Raw genomic sequence first — 19414 nt, 5'->3', positions numbered from 1 at the left:
AGCTTAGAGGCACAATGAATGTTGTACTCTTCTCTGCACTAAATTGAGGGCTTTACTCAATGAACTGTGGCTTAAAATGGCATGCTGAGGCATGACTAAATACACAATAGTCCTTCACAATGGAACTCATTTTTTATATACCTTAAGTCTATCAAAATGTCTTTTGACTCAAGGTTAAAACTAATTCGAGAGAAAATTGGCCTACATACTCAATCAGCACCGTGTTTAATTAAATTCAGGAGGGGTGTGTGAGTGAGTAGATGAGAATCTGTTTCAGACAGTCAGTCTGCAAGTGTCCAAAAAGTAATAAAAGTTTACCTTGGCAACACTTTGTATACTACCTGCTTTTTGGTGGGATTAACTGATTAGAATATCACAAGGGGGAAAAATTACACGAGCTCTCAGAACAAGCATTGATGCCAAGCATGAAACCTGTGCATGCAGCATGCTGAAGGCACTATCAGTGATACAAGGCAACGTCTTGTATCACTCCTCTAGCATTTGAGTAACATTACAGTTTGAAAGCTAAGTTGCATGCTAGACACTGAAATCTAAACCAGCCAGAAGCTCCTGACATGTTTGTAGACTGGATAAGAGCAAGATGGTATCTTATTGAGGGTGGGCCTAAGGAGTAGCTTCTTATTTTGACGAGCTTCCCTAGGACCCTTGTATTGCAAGGCTTTGTACCCCAGTCCTATGCACTGTGCATGGTTAAAACTGGAATTTGCTGCCATAATTGTATGACTGTAAGGTAAAGGTAAAGGGACCCCTGACCATTAGGTCCAGTCGTGGCCGAATCTGGGGTTGCAGCGCTCATCTCGCTTTATTGGCCAAGGAGCCGGTGTACAGCTTCTGGGTCATGTGGCCAGCATGATTAAGCCGCTTCTGGGAAACCAGAGCAGCGCACGCAAATGCCGTTTACCTTCCCACCGGAGCTGTACCTATTGATCTACTTGCACTTTGACGTGCTTTTGAACTGTTAGGTTGACAGGAGCAGGGAGTGAGCAATGGGAGCTCACCCCGTCACAGGGATTTGAACCGCCGACCTTCTGATCGGCAAGTCGTAGGCTCTGTGGTTTAACCCACAGCGCCACCCACGTCCCTTTGACTGTAAAAGGGGGTTAAACATGTTCATGGAGGATGAGGTTATGTTCTTTCTGCCTCCAGTGTCAAGAGGGAGCATGCCCCTGAATACCAGTTCCTGGGAATAACAAGTGAGGAAAAGTGGTGCTGCATATAGACATAGGACCTAGGTTGGGGTCTTCCTATTCAGGCACCTGTTTGGCCACTGTGAGAATAGGATGCTGGACTTGATGGGTCTTTGGCAAGACTCTTCTTATGTTCTTCACTGTGCTAGCAACTATGACCCAAACCTCTTCTCTCCGGTTCTCTTATGGCCATTTCAGGTGCCATTAGCATATATGTGAAGTTAGGATTTTTATTTTTGCATCCCAATGTACATCGCTTCACACTTGCTTACACTGAACAGTGTTTGCCATTTTTACTTCCTAATTCATTCAGTTTGGAGAGTTCCTTTTGCATGTGCTTTACTTCTGTGCAGTTGGCCAAATTCTGCATAAACTCACATGCCCCCTTGCTATCCTCTATCTAGGCAGTCGAAAATAATTATCAGAGTTACGGACACATTCGAGAAAAAAAAAAAGTGCTTAAGTGTGTGAAGCAAGGCAAGTGAGGAATCTGGCATGGTGAGAGACTCAAGGGTCAGGCAGAGGCACGGAGGGCTTAATTGAGGCCCGGGGGTAATTAAAAGGGATCCCAAATCCAGATCCTTGGGGGGCTCCAATTTCTCCATCCCTCCCTTTTGAGAACTGTCAGCTTTTTCCTGTTTCTTAACCTGGTCCATAAGATCAGCTGCCCTATTTCCCAATAACTGCTAAGCTCACTAAGGAGTCTCAATGAGCTCAAAAGCTTGTTGAAAATTCAAGTACACAAACGAAATAAAAACAGAAATCAAGTTCAAGCAAAAAGGCAGCAGAAGAATTAGGAATTCCAGTGTGAAAGTTGTCTAATGCCTGGCTGTCTGGTTGTCTAATGCCCAGTGTGAGAGTTGTCTAATGCCTCTGCGTGCCCCAAAACCTGGAATGGTGCAGTAGAAAGCTCGTAGTAAGGGAATTCCATAGACAAGGTGCCACGACTGGAAAAGGTTGTTCTGGTTGCCACCCGCATTACTTCTGATGACAGGGGACTTGGAAGGTCTTCAGAATATAATCTTAATGCACAGGTAGAATTGTGCAAGAGGAGGAGGGTTTTTAGTATCCAGGCCACATACAGATGCGCTCAGCTTATCCATTGTTTTGTGGGTCAGATCTGTTTCTACCATAAGCATGATGGTGCCACATCAAGCTTGCAGAAGGTGGCTCCTTGTGAAATTGTTAGTTCCGGAGCCTTAGTTGTAAGCCTTGGAGGTTGCGTGTGAATACAGCAGCAGAAGGTCCATTGCCTACGTAAACAGGTCCCTAGACTGCTCAGTGCCATGCAGCTGGCTCTGCTGTGCTCAGATCAGAGATAACCTTCACAGCTCAGCAGGCCTCACAGAGCTGAAAGATAAGAGCATGTGGGTGTGTTTGTGTCTTCATCAGTGAGGTCTGATGGGAAAGACATCTGTATATGCTTTGTTAAGTAGAAAGGAATCAGCCGTCACCTCTGCTGGGAGGAGTCTTAAGTAAAAAAATAATAGGTTAGCTTGATGGGCTTAATGTGCTTTTCCAGCCACAGAGGATAAGTGCAGTTTGCGATCACCCTTTCAGCTCTGTCATAAAATTTGCTGCAAACCCTTAGCCAGTTTCGGTGTCTTTCTGCTTCAGCCCTCGCTTTCTAAAAGGTGAATTAATGCTAGCCTAATCACCTCTGGGGTGGTGAAAGGGATTACTTATGTAATAAGTGGAGATGGCTGAATGTTCACATACTACTTTTTGTAAGATTATGCCTCTAGTGATGTCTCTGTCATCCTTTTACTCTAATTGAGTTTGTGTTAACTATTGGCCTTGATCCTCAGGTCACTGAGGGGTAATTTTGTGGTGATTACTAATGCACTTCCTGTGAGCCAAAGAGTCTGTCTGGTCCTTGGCATAATGGGACTTGCGTGCCAAGCACAAAAAGGGGAGGGAGGTAGCAGAATTAAATATTTGGGCCTGACATGGGTCCAGGGGGCAAAAGCATCTGGTTGGTTGAAGGAGTAAGGGGACAAGTAGGCTCAGTGTTTCTCAAAGCTGGGTTCCCAGCTGTTGTTGGACCACAACTCTCATCATCCCTGACCACTGGTCCTGCTAGCCTAGGGATGATGGGAGTTGTGGTCCAACAACAGCTGGGGAAACGCTAGGCTAAATCGTGCATGGGCTTGTCAGATACACTTATAATAGAACCACGGGAGCCAAGTGCAAAGGAAATGCAGTTTTGGCTTTAAAGATCAGGGTGCCTCTGAACACATTCTTGAGTCTAGAGTTTTGCTTTCAGTACCAGAACTTAACTGAGGTCAGTGTCCACATCATGCGTTTAAAACATTATTGTACCACTTCAGCAGTCATTGAGAATCCAGGGGACTGTAGTGCAAGGATGCTGAATCACAGTGGTACCTCAGGTTAAGTACTTAATTCGTTCCAGACGTCTGTTCTTAACCTCCCACTGCTGCCACACTGCTGGAGCACGATTTCTGTTCTCATCCTGAAGCAAAGTTCTTAACCCGAGGTAATATTTCTGGGATAGCGGAGTCTGTAACCTGAAGCGTATGTAACCTGAGGTACCACTGTGTAGCTCTGCGAAGTCAACAGCCTCAACAAAGTCCAGTTCCCTGGATTCTTTGGGAAGAAGAGATGACTGTTAGGTCACACTCACAACATACATTTAAAGCACTAAGTTGAGCTCCCAGCTATTTCACATGTCCCCTCCTCCTTAGCTTCCTTCATATCGGAAGCCTACTTTAGGGAAAAGTACTTTTGTTGCTGCTGTTAAAACCCCTTGCTGACCTACTGGAAATCATGCAGAGATCCATCAGTAGATCTGCCCCTACCCCCTGGGTTGAATAGGCAATGATAAAGAGTAAATAAATGTCTCTGATTCAGGTGAAGGAAAAACTCCAAACAACTGCAAGACTTCATTTCTTGGGTGTGTAATACCTGTAAAGCCTGGCCTACACAAGCAGGTGGTAGAAGACAAGGGCTTCAGATTGCAGGCAGGAATCCTGTGTGTATTATGGTACCCCATTATTATTCTAATATTACAATTATCACCCATCCTTCAGCCTGAGGTCCCGGAGTGGGTTGCAGCAATTAAAACATGGTTAAACACGGTAAACACAACCCTGCCCAAAACCAAGCATAGCAAGAAGAGGAGGACTATCCCAGCCCACTTCTTGCTGTGCCAGTTTTCTACTTGCATGGAATCTTTTATGCAAGGGAGCATTTGAAAACCACGACCGTCCCACCTGCAGTCTGAAGCGATATGCTACCTTCTCTTGTGCCATTTTGTAGCCTTTGTAAATCATGACTCAACTCTTGTTTGAAATGCTTAACTGCCTTTTCCCTTCTGGTCATACAAGCTCAGTGGGAGAGAGCAGTACTTGCTGTGAAGAAACCATAATATGTTTTATTGATGACTATATTGGGTTAAATTCAATTTCTACCATCACTTTGCACATTATGTGGAATAGGCTATGCTACCTATTATTCCATTTATTCTTGGCTTGTGTTCAGGAGAAACTGGGAGGTCCGTCAATGTCTTGGTATATGTTTCTTAAAGAGCAGAACTTTTTAAACAGGCAAAACTATTAATGACTTTTGCTTCATTTTAGAAGATCATTTGCGAGGGTTGGGGGACAGGGAGGTCCTTAAATGCCACAGCTTTCAGAGGAATGAGTTATAATATGCCAAGTCCTTTCATTGAGCTTTTTGAACACCCCAGATGGAGGTCTGCATAAGGAAATGGCACCTTTTAAAACTGTCTTTTTAAATGTACAGCTCCATCCTGCTGAAGCCAAGGACTAGTATATGGTGCTTCCTTAACTGTAAGTAGGAACAGATGTCTGTAAAAGGGGGAAATACTGTATGCCCACTGTAGATCACTGGCACTGTAGGGTTGGCTGGCGGACTTAGAACAGAGACCTGTAAAATAGGGACACTCCTGGTCACCTGTGGTGAGTAAGAATTGTGTCCAGGTGACCAGACAGGGAAGCTTTATGAGGAATGCATGTCTTCACCTCTCCCCAAGTCCTTGGAATCAGATACAACTGAAGCTGGTATCTGTGGCCATGTGGGCTAGTTGAGATTCTTGGGAGCTAGTAACTTGAAACTTCTTAACAAAGCTGTCATAATGTGTCCACCATGACACCCATCTATAACCTGATCTGAACTGTAACTCTCAGTGTTGGAAACTTAAGATACAGTGGTACCTTGTGTTAAGTACTTAATTTGTTCTGGAGGTCTGTTCTTAACCTGAAACTGATCTTAACCTGAAGCACCACTTTAGCTAATGAGGCTTTCTGCTGCTGCTGCGCCGCCGGAGCATGATTTCTGTTCTCATCCTGAAGCAAAGTTCTTAACCCGATGTACGATTTCTGGGTTAGCAGAGTCTGTAACCTGAAGCGTATGTAACCCAAGGTACCGCTGTATATAAGCTAGGTGCCAAATGGCTCCTTAAACCAAGGGTAGTCACCAAAACAGAATGTCTAGTTGCCATTTTGGGGCAAGACAGCTCTAAAGTCTTATTTTTCAAATGACGAACTGACTGTGATTGATTCTCAATTAAACATTTGGCCAGTTCAGATAAAATATCACTGATAGAATTCTACAGAGTGGGGTATTACTGTGTGAAAACAGTCCAGATCCAATGATCTGGTGCCTGGCTAATTTCAAACACTGGAAACTATTCTCAGGTTCCCAGGATAAAATATTGTTGACGTGCAACTAGCATAAGGATAGGTCCTGGTTGGACCAAACTGGGCACTCAAATAAGTGAAAACATTTTTTAATTTTTCAAAGGGAAGAGTGCAGTGCCTGGGAAATGGTGAGCTTCCAAGTATGAACTACACCAATGTCTTGGTGAACAACCCCATGTTTGCAAATAGTTGGAGTGCTCCCACTTGGCTTTTAACTTTGGATGACCTGGCACACTCTTGGCACTTGTGATCTCAATAGTCCGTCTTGCCATCAGCCATGCAGACTGTGCAACCACCAGAATTATAGTATGTGGAAATGTCCCAAGGAAAAGGGTGGCTGCTCTCTTGTTTCTTGTGGACAAAGTGGGAGCTAGCCTGCCTCTTCCGACATACTTTATGTCATATTATAATTGTTCTGTGCCATCTTGACCTATATAGTATCTTAATGATGTACATAAAAGCTATGGCTTTAATGTACTGTTGGGAGAAATGGTGAATTATCCCAGTAAATCGCTTTTGAAAGTGCTTCCCTCTCACCTTTGAATGAAAGGAATGGAGATAGCTCTGTCGGTAGAGCATGAGGCTCTTAATCTCAGGTCCGTGGGTTCAAGCCCCATGTTCGGCAAAAGATTCCTGTGTTGTAAGACTTGATGACGCTTGTGGTCCCTTCCAACTCTATAATTTTATGATTCCATGAATGGAAAACCTCATTGCATCAGCCTTGCTTACTCCTGGGTTATGCTTCCTGTTTTTTGCAGTAAGTGGTGAGGTAAATCCTTCAGGTGGGAAATAATCTAGATTTAAAGTCATGGCCAAATCTTGACTAGGAGGATGTGGGTGTTGTCTGAACATCCTAATCCGTCACCTTGATGGGCTATGCTCACAAGAGGCCGTATCTGCCAATAGATCTCCTGATATCAAGTGTCCAGGCTTACCTTGCTGTGTCTGAGAGAGATAGCAATGAGTCAGCATGGAAACTGTCTGGTGTCTCCCTCTCAAGGACAACCTACTATCTGGATCATACACCTGCTAAAATGTTATTCACGTGGGAGGCAAGTCTAGCAGCGTCACAGCAAAGCAAGCAAGGACAACACAGTACAGTGGTACCTTGGTTCTCAAACTTAATCCGTTCCGGAAGTCTGTTCCAAAACCAAAGTTTTCCAAAACCAAGGTGCGCTTTCCCATAGAAAGTAATGCAAAATGGATTAATCCGTTCCAGACTTTTAAAAACAACCCCTAAAACAGCAATTTAACATGGATTTTTACTGGTCAATGAGACCATTGATCCATAAAATGAAAGCAGTAAACAATGTACTGTAGTCACACAATCAATCAGTAGCTGAACTGGGTTCCAAACAGTTCCAAACAGACCCAGTGTGGTGTAGTGGTTAAGAGCAGTAGATTCGTAATCCGGGGAACCAGGTTCGCGTCTCCGCTCCTCCACATGCAGCTGCTGGGTGACCTTGGGCCAGTCACACTTCTCTGAAGTCTCTCAGCCCCACTCACCTCACAGAGTGTTTGTTGTGGGGGAGGAAGGGAAAGGAGAATGTTAGCTGCTTTGAGACTCCTTCGGGTAGTGATAAAGCGGGATATCAAATCCAAACTCCTCTTCACAAAAACAAAACAAAAAACAACTGCAAAAACAAAAATTCAAAATAAATAGCAAAAACAAACAGACCTCAGTGTAACACTCAAAACAGAAGTGTGGCACTCAAAACAGAGCATGTTCGGCTTCCGAAAAGAGTTCACAGACCGGAACACACACTTCCAGGTTTGCAGTGTTTGGGTTGCAAGTTGTTTGAGTACCAAGGCGTTTGAGAACCAATGTACCACTGAAGCAATCTGAAACATACCGGTAAATTGAGTTGCAGTAAAAAAAAAAAAAAAGGTTCAAGCAAATTTAAACACTTTTAGATATAGTGAAATGAAAAAGGTATGGTGCTCTCCACACTCTTCCAAGCCCAGCTAATGGAGTTTCTGGTATTCTTTCATCTACCAACTCAAGCTTGAGTTGACAGAAGCCACTCTAGCATGTTTAGTCTTCATACAAGATCTGAATGGTTTGTACGCATCACAATATGTCTTTGGTCTAGCTTACGGTAATAGTTGATGGGATGATAAGATCAGTTTCTGGATAATGCCACATCAGACTACAGCTGCCAAATCTCATGGTTGAAGGCTCGTCTGTATTAAAGCAGCTGAGGCTAGAAAATTAGATACCGTGAAGAGTTTTCATCTAGCTTCTACCTCCTGATGTGCAAGTATGGGATTCCACCTACCCCATGGGATGGCTTCCAACTATGCAATCTTCCTCAGGCAGTTTGAAGTGGTACAGTCCAATCACTGCTGTGTCAGCTGCTTTCACCCAAAGGCAGCTGTTGCTTCAGTCAAATAACTTTCCAGAACTTGTTTTTTTTGCAGAGTGGAATTATCAGCGGGCAGCTAAGGGAGGGTTAGAATTTAGAGACAAACTTGTTAGAACCCCAAATGACGATAGAGCTTGTTGTTGTTTTCCCCCCTTGAAGGCCAGCTGCTGCTTAATAAGCAACCCACATTAAGAGCCATCGATTTGTCTAAGCAGTTGGACCTGCTCTGCTTGAAGCCCAACAGGCTGTAGCTGAGCAAAGTGCATGGCACTGTAGCTCATTAAGAACTTGCACACTGAGTAAAATGAGCAGCTGCACAGTTTGCAAAGTGGTGAGTTAAAGTGGTGAAGCTTACAAAGCTTTCTTATCACCTTCCTTGTTCTTGAACTTCAGAATCTTTTGGAAACTTGGAGCAGCTAAAATTAGCAGATGGTGACCAACATCACCACACATACAGCTGTGCTTTATTGAAGCTCAGAGATAGCTGATCTCAACCTTAATTCCTACAAGATAATTTGCTGGGTTTTCTGTTTTTTAAAAAAGACTAAATTGAGAAGATAATTTTGGTTGCATTGGTCTGAATGCCACAAGGGGTCTGGCTTGAACTCAACAGAATATATTCTTGGAACTACGGTGATGGAGTTGGCACCAATCCAATATATTTTGGTGCCTGAAGCAGAGCCTTAGTGACACACACCTTCCTAGGGCCAGCACTCATCTTGCTGTACCTTTTCGGACACAAGTTCTTTCCTTCAGCCAGCTCTTCACTTCATAGTGCTGTTTGAAATAGGTTCCTTGTAGTCTACCTCAAGGCATAACCCCTGGCATAATGACCATAGTCCATGGCATAATGACCTACCCAAGATATTTAGTATGTAGCCTGTAAAATATTGGAGTCCCCCCCCCCATTTGGATGTAAATACTATGGCCATAACTCAAGCTGATAATCCAGCTGTTTTAGGAAAGCATTAAGAAAAAGCATATGTATCTTAAAATCCTTCCCACACATGTCTCATTTGAAATGGGGTGGGAAAGAAGAGACTATTACTTTGTCTCCACCTGGAGAATATACACCCTTCCCATCCACAGCCCTCAAGTTGAGACATCCTTGAAATACATGTATTCAGAGTGTCTTCATAAATGCTGCTGGAAGTATAGGGAAGACCCAACAAAAACATTTGCTATACCAAGGACAGCATTCGGAGACTCTTAATAGGAAATAGTTGTGTCAATCTCTTGTTATCAAAGAAACCCAACCAGAAGGTAAAGGTGAAGGGACTCCTGACCGTTAAGTCCAGTTGTGGATGACTCTGGGGTTGTGGCGCTCATCTCGCTTTAGTGGCCGAGGGAGCCGGCGTTTGTCAGCAGACAGCTTCCAGGTCATGTGGCCAGCATGACTAAGCCGCTTCTGGCGAACCAGAGCAGTGCACAGAAACGCCATTTACCTTCCCACCGGAGCGGTACCTATTTATCTACTTGCACTTTGACATGCTTTCGAACTGCTAGGTTGGCAGGAGCAGGGACTGAGCAACGGGAGCTCACCCCGTCACAGGGATTTCAACCGCCGATCTTCCGATCGGCAAGCCCTAGGCTCTGTGGTTTAACCCACAGCGTTCAAAGAACTTTCTGGAGATTTCAATTCAAAGAGGCTGGATCCGCAACTCCTACAATAATGCGTGGGTTGGGGTGTGCTGATCCTTTGGAATTCGTACTTGGGAATTAAAATGTATTAACAGTTTCTGAAAAAAAGTGATATTAACAATGTGTCTTTTATGTGAATTGCATATTAGTTCATGCTTATCAAAATAATAAAAAGTGTTGGCCCCCCCACCCAAAAAAGAGGTGATTAGATATTCTGTTTTAGTGCCCACAACCTAGCCATTGGACTCCTAGTTTTCTATCCCAGTTTCTAACACTGTTTGATATCTTGAGAGCCAAAATCGTAGAACCTGTAACACTATATATATTTTTTACTTTTAAAGGTATGCATGTGCAGTCAAATTGCCTGGAGGTGAAAAGTAACAAGCGCTTCTCACAAGTTCATGAGAAGAGTGTAGGGCTACCAGAAGCCTCCCCTGTAGCTATCTACCTCCAGTATAGAGATGCTTTTTTATTTTAACAAACTGAACACCTGCATAGAACAAGCTTCTACAAGAAAGAGTTCAGAGCAGAATCCACATTGCACGCTTTAGTATCACTGAAAAGTGTCTAGTATTTGAAACCTTTCACTTGATATCTATGAGGTGAGGGAACTTATCCATGAGATAAGTTCTAAGACAGCTTCCAATACCTCTCGTTGGGAATGAAAGCTGCTAAACATCCCAGGGCTGTGTTTGGTTTCTCATCCTTGGAGGAACTTTCTCTTGATCTTCTGGGCAGATTTAGACCTCTAAAGCAATGATCCGTAATAGCTTTCTTTGATGCCAGCAGAATGGTTTGTGTATGCCTTAAGCGTTTGGTGCTGCTAGCCCAAATGTGAAAGGTTGCCTTGTAAACCCTGTAGGGTTAAGGACATAAAAATGCACAAAATTGGTTGCCTCCTAATCCTTGCCTCAGATGTCAGCATTGTGATGCGGCTGTGGAGGTATGTGAAAGAGACAAAGTGCTATTTCAGAGGCCATGCATTGACACACAGGGTCTGTGATGTGGAACAACTATGTGGGATGTGATGCAGAAATCCTATTTGAGGAGAGCCAAACGTGAGATCCAGAACCACCAAGGCTGTTAACTGTGTTTGTATGGAAGCAACTTCATGCAGATAGGATCATCTGTCTTGGTGCTGGTGACCATTTATCCCAACTGATCCTTCCCTCCAGTGGGCAACCTTTTCCCACTACCGCCACCCAGCCCAATTTCATGTGGCCCTCCAGATGCTGCAGGCCCACTTTGACTTCCCAGACCACCCCTCTGAGAAACCTCTTTCTCACTGTGCGCCGGAGGGAAGGAGGGATGTGGCGATGGCACAGAGTAGCACAGGGCTGCAAATTCTGCCCCCTTTTTGCTCCGGCAGCCCCTGGCAGGATAGACTGGAGGATATGCGACCCTCAAGAGTGAAAAGGTTCCCCGGCTCTGCTATAAATCTAGTTTGATACCCTCTTGAAGGCAGGAAAACTGCTGTTCCTTTAGCAGTAGAATGGATGCTTAAGAGGCATGCTGACATAGCTGGAACACAATGGAGAAATGGAATCAAACCATATAGATAAGATAGCGCTGCAGGGAAGGTCTCTCTCTGTGTGTGTGTGTTTATCTTGATGTAGCAAAGAGTGCAGATAGGCACACATACAAAGGGGAATATAACTTAAAGGTTTGCAGAAAACAGCCTTGCAGCACTCTAGATAGAGGATGAGCCCAAAATACATGTGAAAAGCTGTCATTACCTACCTTACTTGTCTGCCCAAACGAGGGCATGTAGTGTTTCTGTAGTGTCCAGTGTTTTGTGAAAAGGGACTTGGGGAAGGAGTTCATCTGATGCTCCCAAGTAAAACCCTTCTTTGATCTCATCACCAATAAAAAGACCATCATTTAGCAAGGATTGTAGGCTTGTTTTTGGATAAGGAAGTTTGTGTTGAGGGCTCTCAGTTGGCCAAATGGCTTGAAAAGAATGTAGAATCAAATTTCTACATTTGATATAATGCAGCCAAAGAATTTAATGGCTTCAGGGGTATTCTGAACACGTTCACCACAAGCTCTAGTATCAGAGTAGAGTTTCTGTGTGCCTTTTTCATGGCCCACAGGCAGTGATGCGGAGCAGAAAAGTTTCCAGTTCTTTTATTTTTCCACATCTCCCCCCCAGCCCCCGCATTTCATAAACATGAAAAGATGTCAGTTGCAAGTATGATATTGGCCAAGCTTCTCTGTTTCAAAGAAAGTAAACCTACTAAATTAGCTCACTCTCTAGGGCATCAGAACATTTTACATAGCAAACCAATTTTTTTCTAATGAAAGTTGCTCTTAAAATTTTCCAATTCTTACTTTTCCCCTGCTCTTACTTACTTTCTTATTTGACCATGTGTATCTGTTTAATTATACTAATTGCATCTCTTCTCTCATGCTAATACTTTTCTAAACAAATAGTGGAGTGAAATGATTCCAGTATTGCTTGTGTAAGTGTCTAAAAGACACATTGCAGAAAAGAGTGTAAATTGGAACCCTTATACAAAACTTCCATGTATGCCTTGCATGATTCTGAATCTTTGTGTCTTATTGCTATGCAAAAATGAATCATCATCATAATAAGTTCCTCTGTGGCTCTTCTAATCTCTGTTCAGCATGTAATTATTATTCACTATGGCTGTGAAGCAAGCTTCATTTTTTGTAGCTTACAGTATGGGTATATTCAGAAAGGAGTAGGGAGGTGGAATAAAGCAGTGTTCTTTACAGTGCAACTAACTGCCCTTTGTTCTCAATGCTGAATGGTCCAGCTTTGCCAAGAAGGATCTATCAGGGTTTATATGTGTAGAGTACGTGTTCGTCTTTGTTTGTAAGGGTATTGCAGACACATACTGTGTCCTCTTGCCCTACCCGTAGTCCTTGCAGAATAAAAAGTATTCCTCTATATGGCATCCCACCCAGCATAGGAATGGGCATTTTGCTAGGATTTGTAATGTGTGCAGGAAACAATCAAAGGAGAATATTCTAAATGTACTTTGTTTTCTGTTCTGTAGCAACCAGCAGACATCAGTTTCCCACCTGAAGACATGGACTCATCTGGTGATGATTACGACTCTTTTTCTGGTTCTGGAGCAGGTAAGCTTGTTTCTGTGTTTGCTTAGCTGTGAACAAAGCGCTTCCTGAACTCTTGGGTTCTGAACAGCTCTAACTCTGTAAGCTTATAGTTAACTAAAGGCCAAATGCCACACTGCTTAGTGTATATGGGTCTGCACACACTTATTATTTTCACAACAACTCTGTGAGGTAGGTTAGGCTGAGAGAGAGAGAGAGAGAGAGAGAGACTCTGGTGAGCTTCAGGCTGAGTGGAGATTTGAATCTGGGTCTTTCCTGCTTCACAATCCGTCCTGCCTCTCAGTTCTCCTTAGAGTAACTCTGTTGTGCCTTTATTGCCTATCACTAGGCAAGCAGGGCTGCCTAGTGAGTTTGACAGAGGCCATATGGCAGGTCTGGGGAACTTCTGGCCTTCCAGATGTTGCTGAACTACTACAACAACAATCATCCCTGGCCCATTAGCCATGCTTGCTGAGGTTGATGGGAGCTGTAGTTCAGCAACATTGGGATGGCCAAAGCCTCCCCACACCTATCAAATGGGGCCATCCAGAATTTTGTAGTGCCTGCCGTAACCAGAATATAATAAAGGCTATGGTAGTTGAATGGCGGCTAGTTCAGATTTCATTAAAAACTGACTGCATGTTAAAATCTTAAGACCCTGTAAGTAGGGATTTCATTTTTCTAGAAAGAACATTAACATTAATAATGAAAGAAAGTGCCCTGACAGAGACCAATATAGTCAACATGTGTGTTTGTTTTCTACAACTGGAGAGGAGTACAGTGGTACCTCGGGTTACATACACTTCAGGTTACAGACGCTTCAGGTTACAGACTCCGCTAACCCAGAAATAGTACCTCGGGTTAAGAAATTTGCTTCAGGATGAGAACAGAAATCTTGTGGCGGCAGCAGGAGGTTCTGAAGTGGTGCTTCAGGTTAAGAACAGCTTCAGGTTAAGAACGGACCTCTGGAACGAACTAAGTACTTAACCCGAGGTACCACTGTATCATAATTAGTTGGCCACGGGGTGGGAATTGGCTATTGAAGAGATAGGGATTCCTCAGACTTCTTGAACCACTTGGGTGAGCTTCCTCTTACGCAATGTAGTGTGTTTTTAGAGGCCTCCTGTGTATTGACTAAAACGAATACTGATGCTTTGGTTTCTTTGTCAGGCCATCCTGCAACCTTCGTAAAAGTTTCAGTACAAGGAAGAACAAATATCTCGTCGTTGCCCGAATCCTCAACTGACTCGGAATATAAGCAGCCTGAGGTACAGCAAACAGACAGCCCTACAGAAGACTATCCAGGAGGACCTGTATCCCAAACAAGCATGCCTTTAGTCCCATTGATGGATCTGGTGACCGACAAGACAGAAGTAGCTACAGAATATGAGCTGGACTCATTTACTGAACAAGGAACAACAAGGTCTCCAGTCATAACGACTCACCACATTTCCACAGTCAGAACCACAACGTCGCAAATTTCTAGCACACACTTCATTGAGGCAGAAGTCTACCAAGATGTCCATCAAGGATCAAGCACTGATGATGCAACACCTGCTTTGGACTTTGTGCCGACTAGTGAGAGAAGTCTGGATACAGCAAGTCCCACTACAATATCCTCTGGTGACCAGAATGAAATCCCTTCTTTGCCCGATGACGGAGGCATCCTAATTGAGGATGGTTCTGGAAGCAAGGTAAGAACGAGACGCTGTTCACCATGCTGCTACATAAATTAAACTCTTATGCCGAAATGCAATTAATTGCCCTTCAGCTTTGCCATTGACCTGTGTTATAGTTTGCACATTGTTTAAATGCAGACTTCGAGCACATGTCATGATAGAACTTTGAGTAGCAACGCTGCCTCAGAAACTCTTGTAGCTGTGTGAACAACATACATGCACTGAATCTGTGGAAGGGAAATTTAAAATGGTGTGATTGTTCTTCTGTGCAGGATGACTTTTCAATTGATCTACGTGGAGAAAATTCAGTACTAGGAGTGGAATCTCAGCCCGGTGATAAATCAGTAGATACAGAAACAAAGAATGCAAAATCTGCAGGAACCGCACAAGGAATAATGGACAGGAAAGAAGTTCTAGGAGGTATGTGAAATTAGATGATCTCCCCCCCCCCCCCTCTCTCTCTCTCTCTCTCTCTCTCTCTCTCTCCTTCTTCCCCTGCTTAGTTTAAACTACTTATTGTGCAACCTCTAGCACTATCTCAGTTGACAGCTGTTGCTGAGCTGCCATACTGTTTTCTGCACAGCAAAGCTGCAGTATGAACTTGAGGAGCTCTACACTTGTCACAACCTCAACAGCTGCTGTAGAGTAGTTGCTCACATTGGTATCACTGTATGCTTAATTATTCCCAGGGCAACCCAGTACTATGGCAAGCATCTTATGGGTTGAAGTTACTATATGGCTTTGTGACAACAGATGACAAAGCCTAAGCACAACTAGTGCATCCCCACTCTTGCTTCCTTAGCATGTGGAGGGTGAGCAGGGCCTTTGTGTAGAGGGCACATGATCGGGACCTTAAATATGTGTTCAGAAGGCTGTGCTCAATGGAGAATACTTCCGTATGCACCATTCTTAGCAGCTTGGAGGAAAAAGGTTAGCCCCCAAAGCTGGACACTTGGATTGTTTCACCTGGACCAGAAATGGGGAATCTGTAGGCTCTCAGACCTTGTTGGGCTCTCAACTCCCAACCAGCATGGCTGATGATGGGAATTTATAGACAAAACAATATCTGGAGGGCATCATGTTGTCTAGCCCTGATCCAGACTGGAGATTCCACAGAAACAACTCTCTTTGTAGCATGCCTTTGGCTGGCTGTTCTTTTTACGAAGCATTGGTCGCTCTTGGAGAAACATAAGAAGCATCAATGGGGTGAACCAGATGCCTGTGGGGAAACTCTCAAGCAGGGTCTGAGTATAAGGGCATGCTCCCCTCCTGTGGTCTCCAGCAACTAGTATTTGGAAGTGTTTGCGCCTCCAGTTGTGGACCATAGCCATCATGGCTTGTAGCCATGGAAAGTTCTCCGAATGGAGAGATGTAGAAAGTAGAGTCCCTCAAGGATTGCTATTGGGGCCTGTGCTTCTTTTAACTTGTTTATAAATGATCTAGAATTAGGGGTGAGCAGTGAGGTGGGCAAATTTGCTGGGGGGTGATACTTTATCTTTTTTTAAAAAAAAACCATAATCTTTATTGTTATCACACATTAATGACATAAAACTCAACAGATATTACACAATACACAGTACATACATTTCATACAATACCTACCCTCGTACCTTTTCATCGGACATCACACAACACACATTTGACTTTCAACTTTCCCCTTAATGCTTTGTTATCAGTCTTAACTCAATACACATGTCACAGTTTCCTTTTGTTTCTCTCTATATATTTTACCATATCTTCCCTCTATTTACAAGATTTAGTCTGAATCTGCTAGGAGATTTGCATTGTCCATATAGTTTTTAAGATATTCTTTAAGAATTAACCATTCTTTATTAACTTTTTGAACAGTGTTTCCTTTTACTCTCCCCGTTAGTTTTGCAAGATGTAAATATTCAATCGTTTTAGCTAACCAGTCAGATTTGATGGGGATTATGTTGCTTTTCCAATTTTTCACTATGAGAATTCTTGCCTCTGTGGTGGCATACATAAAGAGTGGTCTACATGTTGTCTTGATTTCCGAGGACATGATACCGAGCAGGAATGCTACTGGGTTTTTCGTGTGAAAAGTATACTTTATCACTTCATTTATTCCTAATCTGAATACATCTAACTCGGCACTTGCTTTTTCCACAGGGGTCATCGCTGGCGGACTAGTAGGTCTGCTGTTTGCTGGATTCCTAGTTGGGTTCATGCTGTACAGAATGAAGAAAAAAGATGAAGGAAGCTATTCACTGGATGAGCCAAAACAGTCAAATGGAGGCTATCAGAAACCACAGAAACAAGAAGAATTCTACGCATGAACAAAGAAAGTTTAAAAGACATTTGGATGTCTCCTGGACATCATGAGTTCTCACTGCGTTTTAAAAAGGGGTGGGGGGAACTAAAAGCCATAGGACTGAGCTTAAGCCTCTGCCTCCTTGCCATTGGGAACGCCTCTATTTTTCCAAAGTCAATCTGGATTAATTAAAACCATACCTGCTTTCTTGCACAAAGATTACCTTTAAAGTGGAACCTTAGCCTTAGTCTAAGGACTCCTGGGGAAAAGATAAGGAACCGATTGTATATAGTCTTGACGTCCTAGGAACATGCACCAAGAAATTAGTAAGGTATAATGTGCGTGTCTGTATGCTAAAGACATTTCGGCGCCCCAACACTTAGTAGCCATCCCTGTGTGCATTAGAGAATGTTCTTTTCTTTTTTTTAAAAAAAATAATAAAACTGGTTATTATGTGGCTTTCAATGTTCCCACCCCCTTTTCAACGGTAACACTTGGTCACTCTATTGCAGCTGAATGGTGTGTGAACGAAGACCCCCCTCAAATTAAAAGGTCTGTCCAAAGAGATGGAGTTCTTAAAAGTTAGGTGTATGACTCCTCTGGAATTCTAGTGGGAGAAATTTTATACACTGTGCTTTGTAATATGAGGGAACATAGAGGTGGAAGCATTGAGGTGTGCACACTTTTCCAGTTACTTCTGGTCCTACTGGCTGTGGTGGTGTCCTTGTTCCCTGTGTACCAGGTCCACATAGTAGTCCCGGAGCCACCGTTTGTTATCTACCTCTTCTGCATTGCATTTTTGGGATAGTGGCTACTTCTCCACTGGATTTCCAAACTCCCTCTGCCACCCGGTACCTAAAATGCAGGGTGTGGCATTCAGCGTACAGGACGGAGCCTGTTAAGGGGTGATGAGAGCTTCTGTTGCTGCCAAGTCCCAGGGACTAGAATCATATTAGACTGGCGTTTGTAGTCGAGGTTCTGGGAGCGCAGGCTCAACATGCAGAGCCTAAGGGAGTTAGCATCTATTAATGTACGTGGCTGGCTTTTATCTCGGTCCAACTTGTGTCAGAGCATTAAGAGAGTTTGGAGAGCAAATGTCTTCAGAAGCTGTTCTGTGTAGAAGAGGAGGTCAAAGATGGATAGGGTGCCTTCAACTCCCTTGCATGCCCAAAGTGTGAAGTTGGGGGTCTTGTTGGGAATGTGTATCGATAGGACCAAAACTGGTGAATGTCAGCACTTCCAAAGCAGTATTTAAATGTGTGTTAAGTTACACTGTGTGTGGAGGGAGGCGGAGCTCTCTTGAAAAACAGCTAGCTGGTGTAGAATAAGTATAGGTATATGATTTCTGTAATGTACAGGATGACATGGATGTGAATTATCTCTCTGCTGAACAGTTTTTTTGTGTGTGTTTTTTGGTAAAGGCTTTGGGGGTTTTTTTTAGCGGTGGGGGGAAAACCACATACATCACTGTTTTAGGCTCTTCTTTATTTCACCATTTACACTTGTTAGCTTGCAAGACGCTTTTGTTTCTAGCAAAAAGTGTAGGCAGAAGAATGAGTTGACACTAGGGCACTGTAAATACATACAGTAAAGTAAGAACCTTTCAAATAAAGCATAATTGTGAGTTTTCAACCAAACAATTGGTGCCTTCCGTATATCACTGCCGCAAAGCTCTTTATATTTGATAGGCTGAATACTTTTTTTTCCCAGCATGTGAAACCAGGCTGTCAACTCCTGACTTGCATTCAATACAGCTCAGCTACCCATAACTACCTTTTTACAATGAGGTTTTAAGTGATTGTGTGTCCCTTTTTTATGTACAAAAAAGATATCACTGCCTTTCTCGGATCTAGGAAACACACTTCTTTTGGGCAAGACTTGAGTGATAAAATTGGCGTGTGCGTTTTTAACGGTCGAGCAAAAACTGGAATTCTGTAACTTGCAAACTGCTAATTTTGAAATGCAAGTCCTTCAGTTGGTTCTTTTTGTACTTCTCAAACAGAACACATGCAATAAAAAGGCAGTCTGCCAAAATAAGCTGTTTTGTGTCATTACCTGAACCACCTGTCCATCCCCAAATTTTTATTTTCAGCTTCTTCTTTTGAGTTGCAAGGCTGTTTCCTCAGAAAAATGCACTAGAAACACAGAGTTACAACTCTGTGTACTGAATGCAGTCTTGTTTTGCCCACTTGATTTACTTTTATCTTTAAGATGTCTCTATTGCCCTTAACCAAAGGCTTATTAATTCTCCTGGGCACCTGAAACTCAGAGTGTGTTGGCAAAGTATTTGGAGCTGGGAATGTCTGGCCCTACAGATGTTGTGTTTGGACTCCAACTCCCCTCAAGCCCAGCCAGCACAGTCAATAGTCAGGGTTGGTGCAAATTGTAGTCCAGCAATTTCTGGAGGCCCATGCTATGCTTTGGCTGCTACTGAACATGCAGAATGTCAGTGGCAATGAAGGCAGGGAAATAGGGCAGAGAC

General features: G+C 43.3%; 1 protein-coding gene across 1 annotated transcript in view; it reads left to right on the top strand.

The window, feature by feature from the left end:
• SDC1 (syndecan 1) overlaps positions 1-18969 on the top strand; it is a 33607-nt gene extending 14638 nt beyond the window's left edge. The window contains exons 2-5 of the mRNA XM_083607409.1: positions 12921-13002; positions 14149-14672; positions 14930-15077; positions 16791-18969. Of these exons, the coding sequence (XP_083463535.1) occupies positions 12921-13002; positions 14149-14672; positions 14930-15077; positions 16791-16957 (921 nt within the window). The 3' untranslated portion in view covers positions 16958-18969. The remainder of the gene's footprint in view (positions 1-12920; positions 13003-14148; positions 14673-14929; positions 15078-16790) is intronic.
• The last annotated feature ends 445 nt before the right edge of the window (positions 18970-19414 follow it).

The sequence above is a fragment of the Podarcis filfolensis genome (genome assembly GCF_964270895.1).
Source record: "Podarcis filfolensis genome assembly, chromosome: 3".
Classification (NCBI taxonomy): Eukaryota; Metazoa; Chordata; class Lepidosauria; order Squamata; family Lacertidae; genus Podarcis; species Podarcis filfolensis.
Note: the sequence above shows the minus strand (reverse complement) of the source record. Positions and strands in the feature narration are given on the sequence as shown.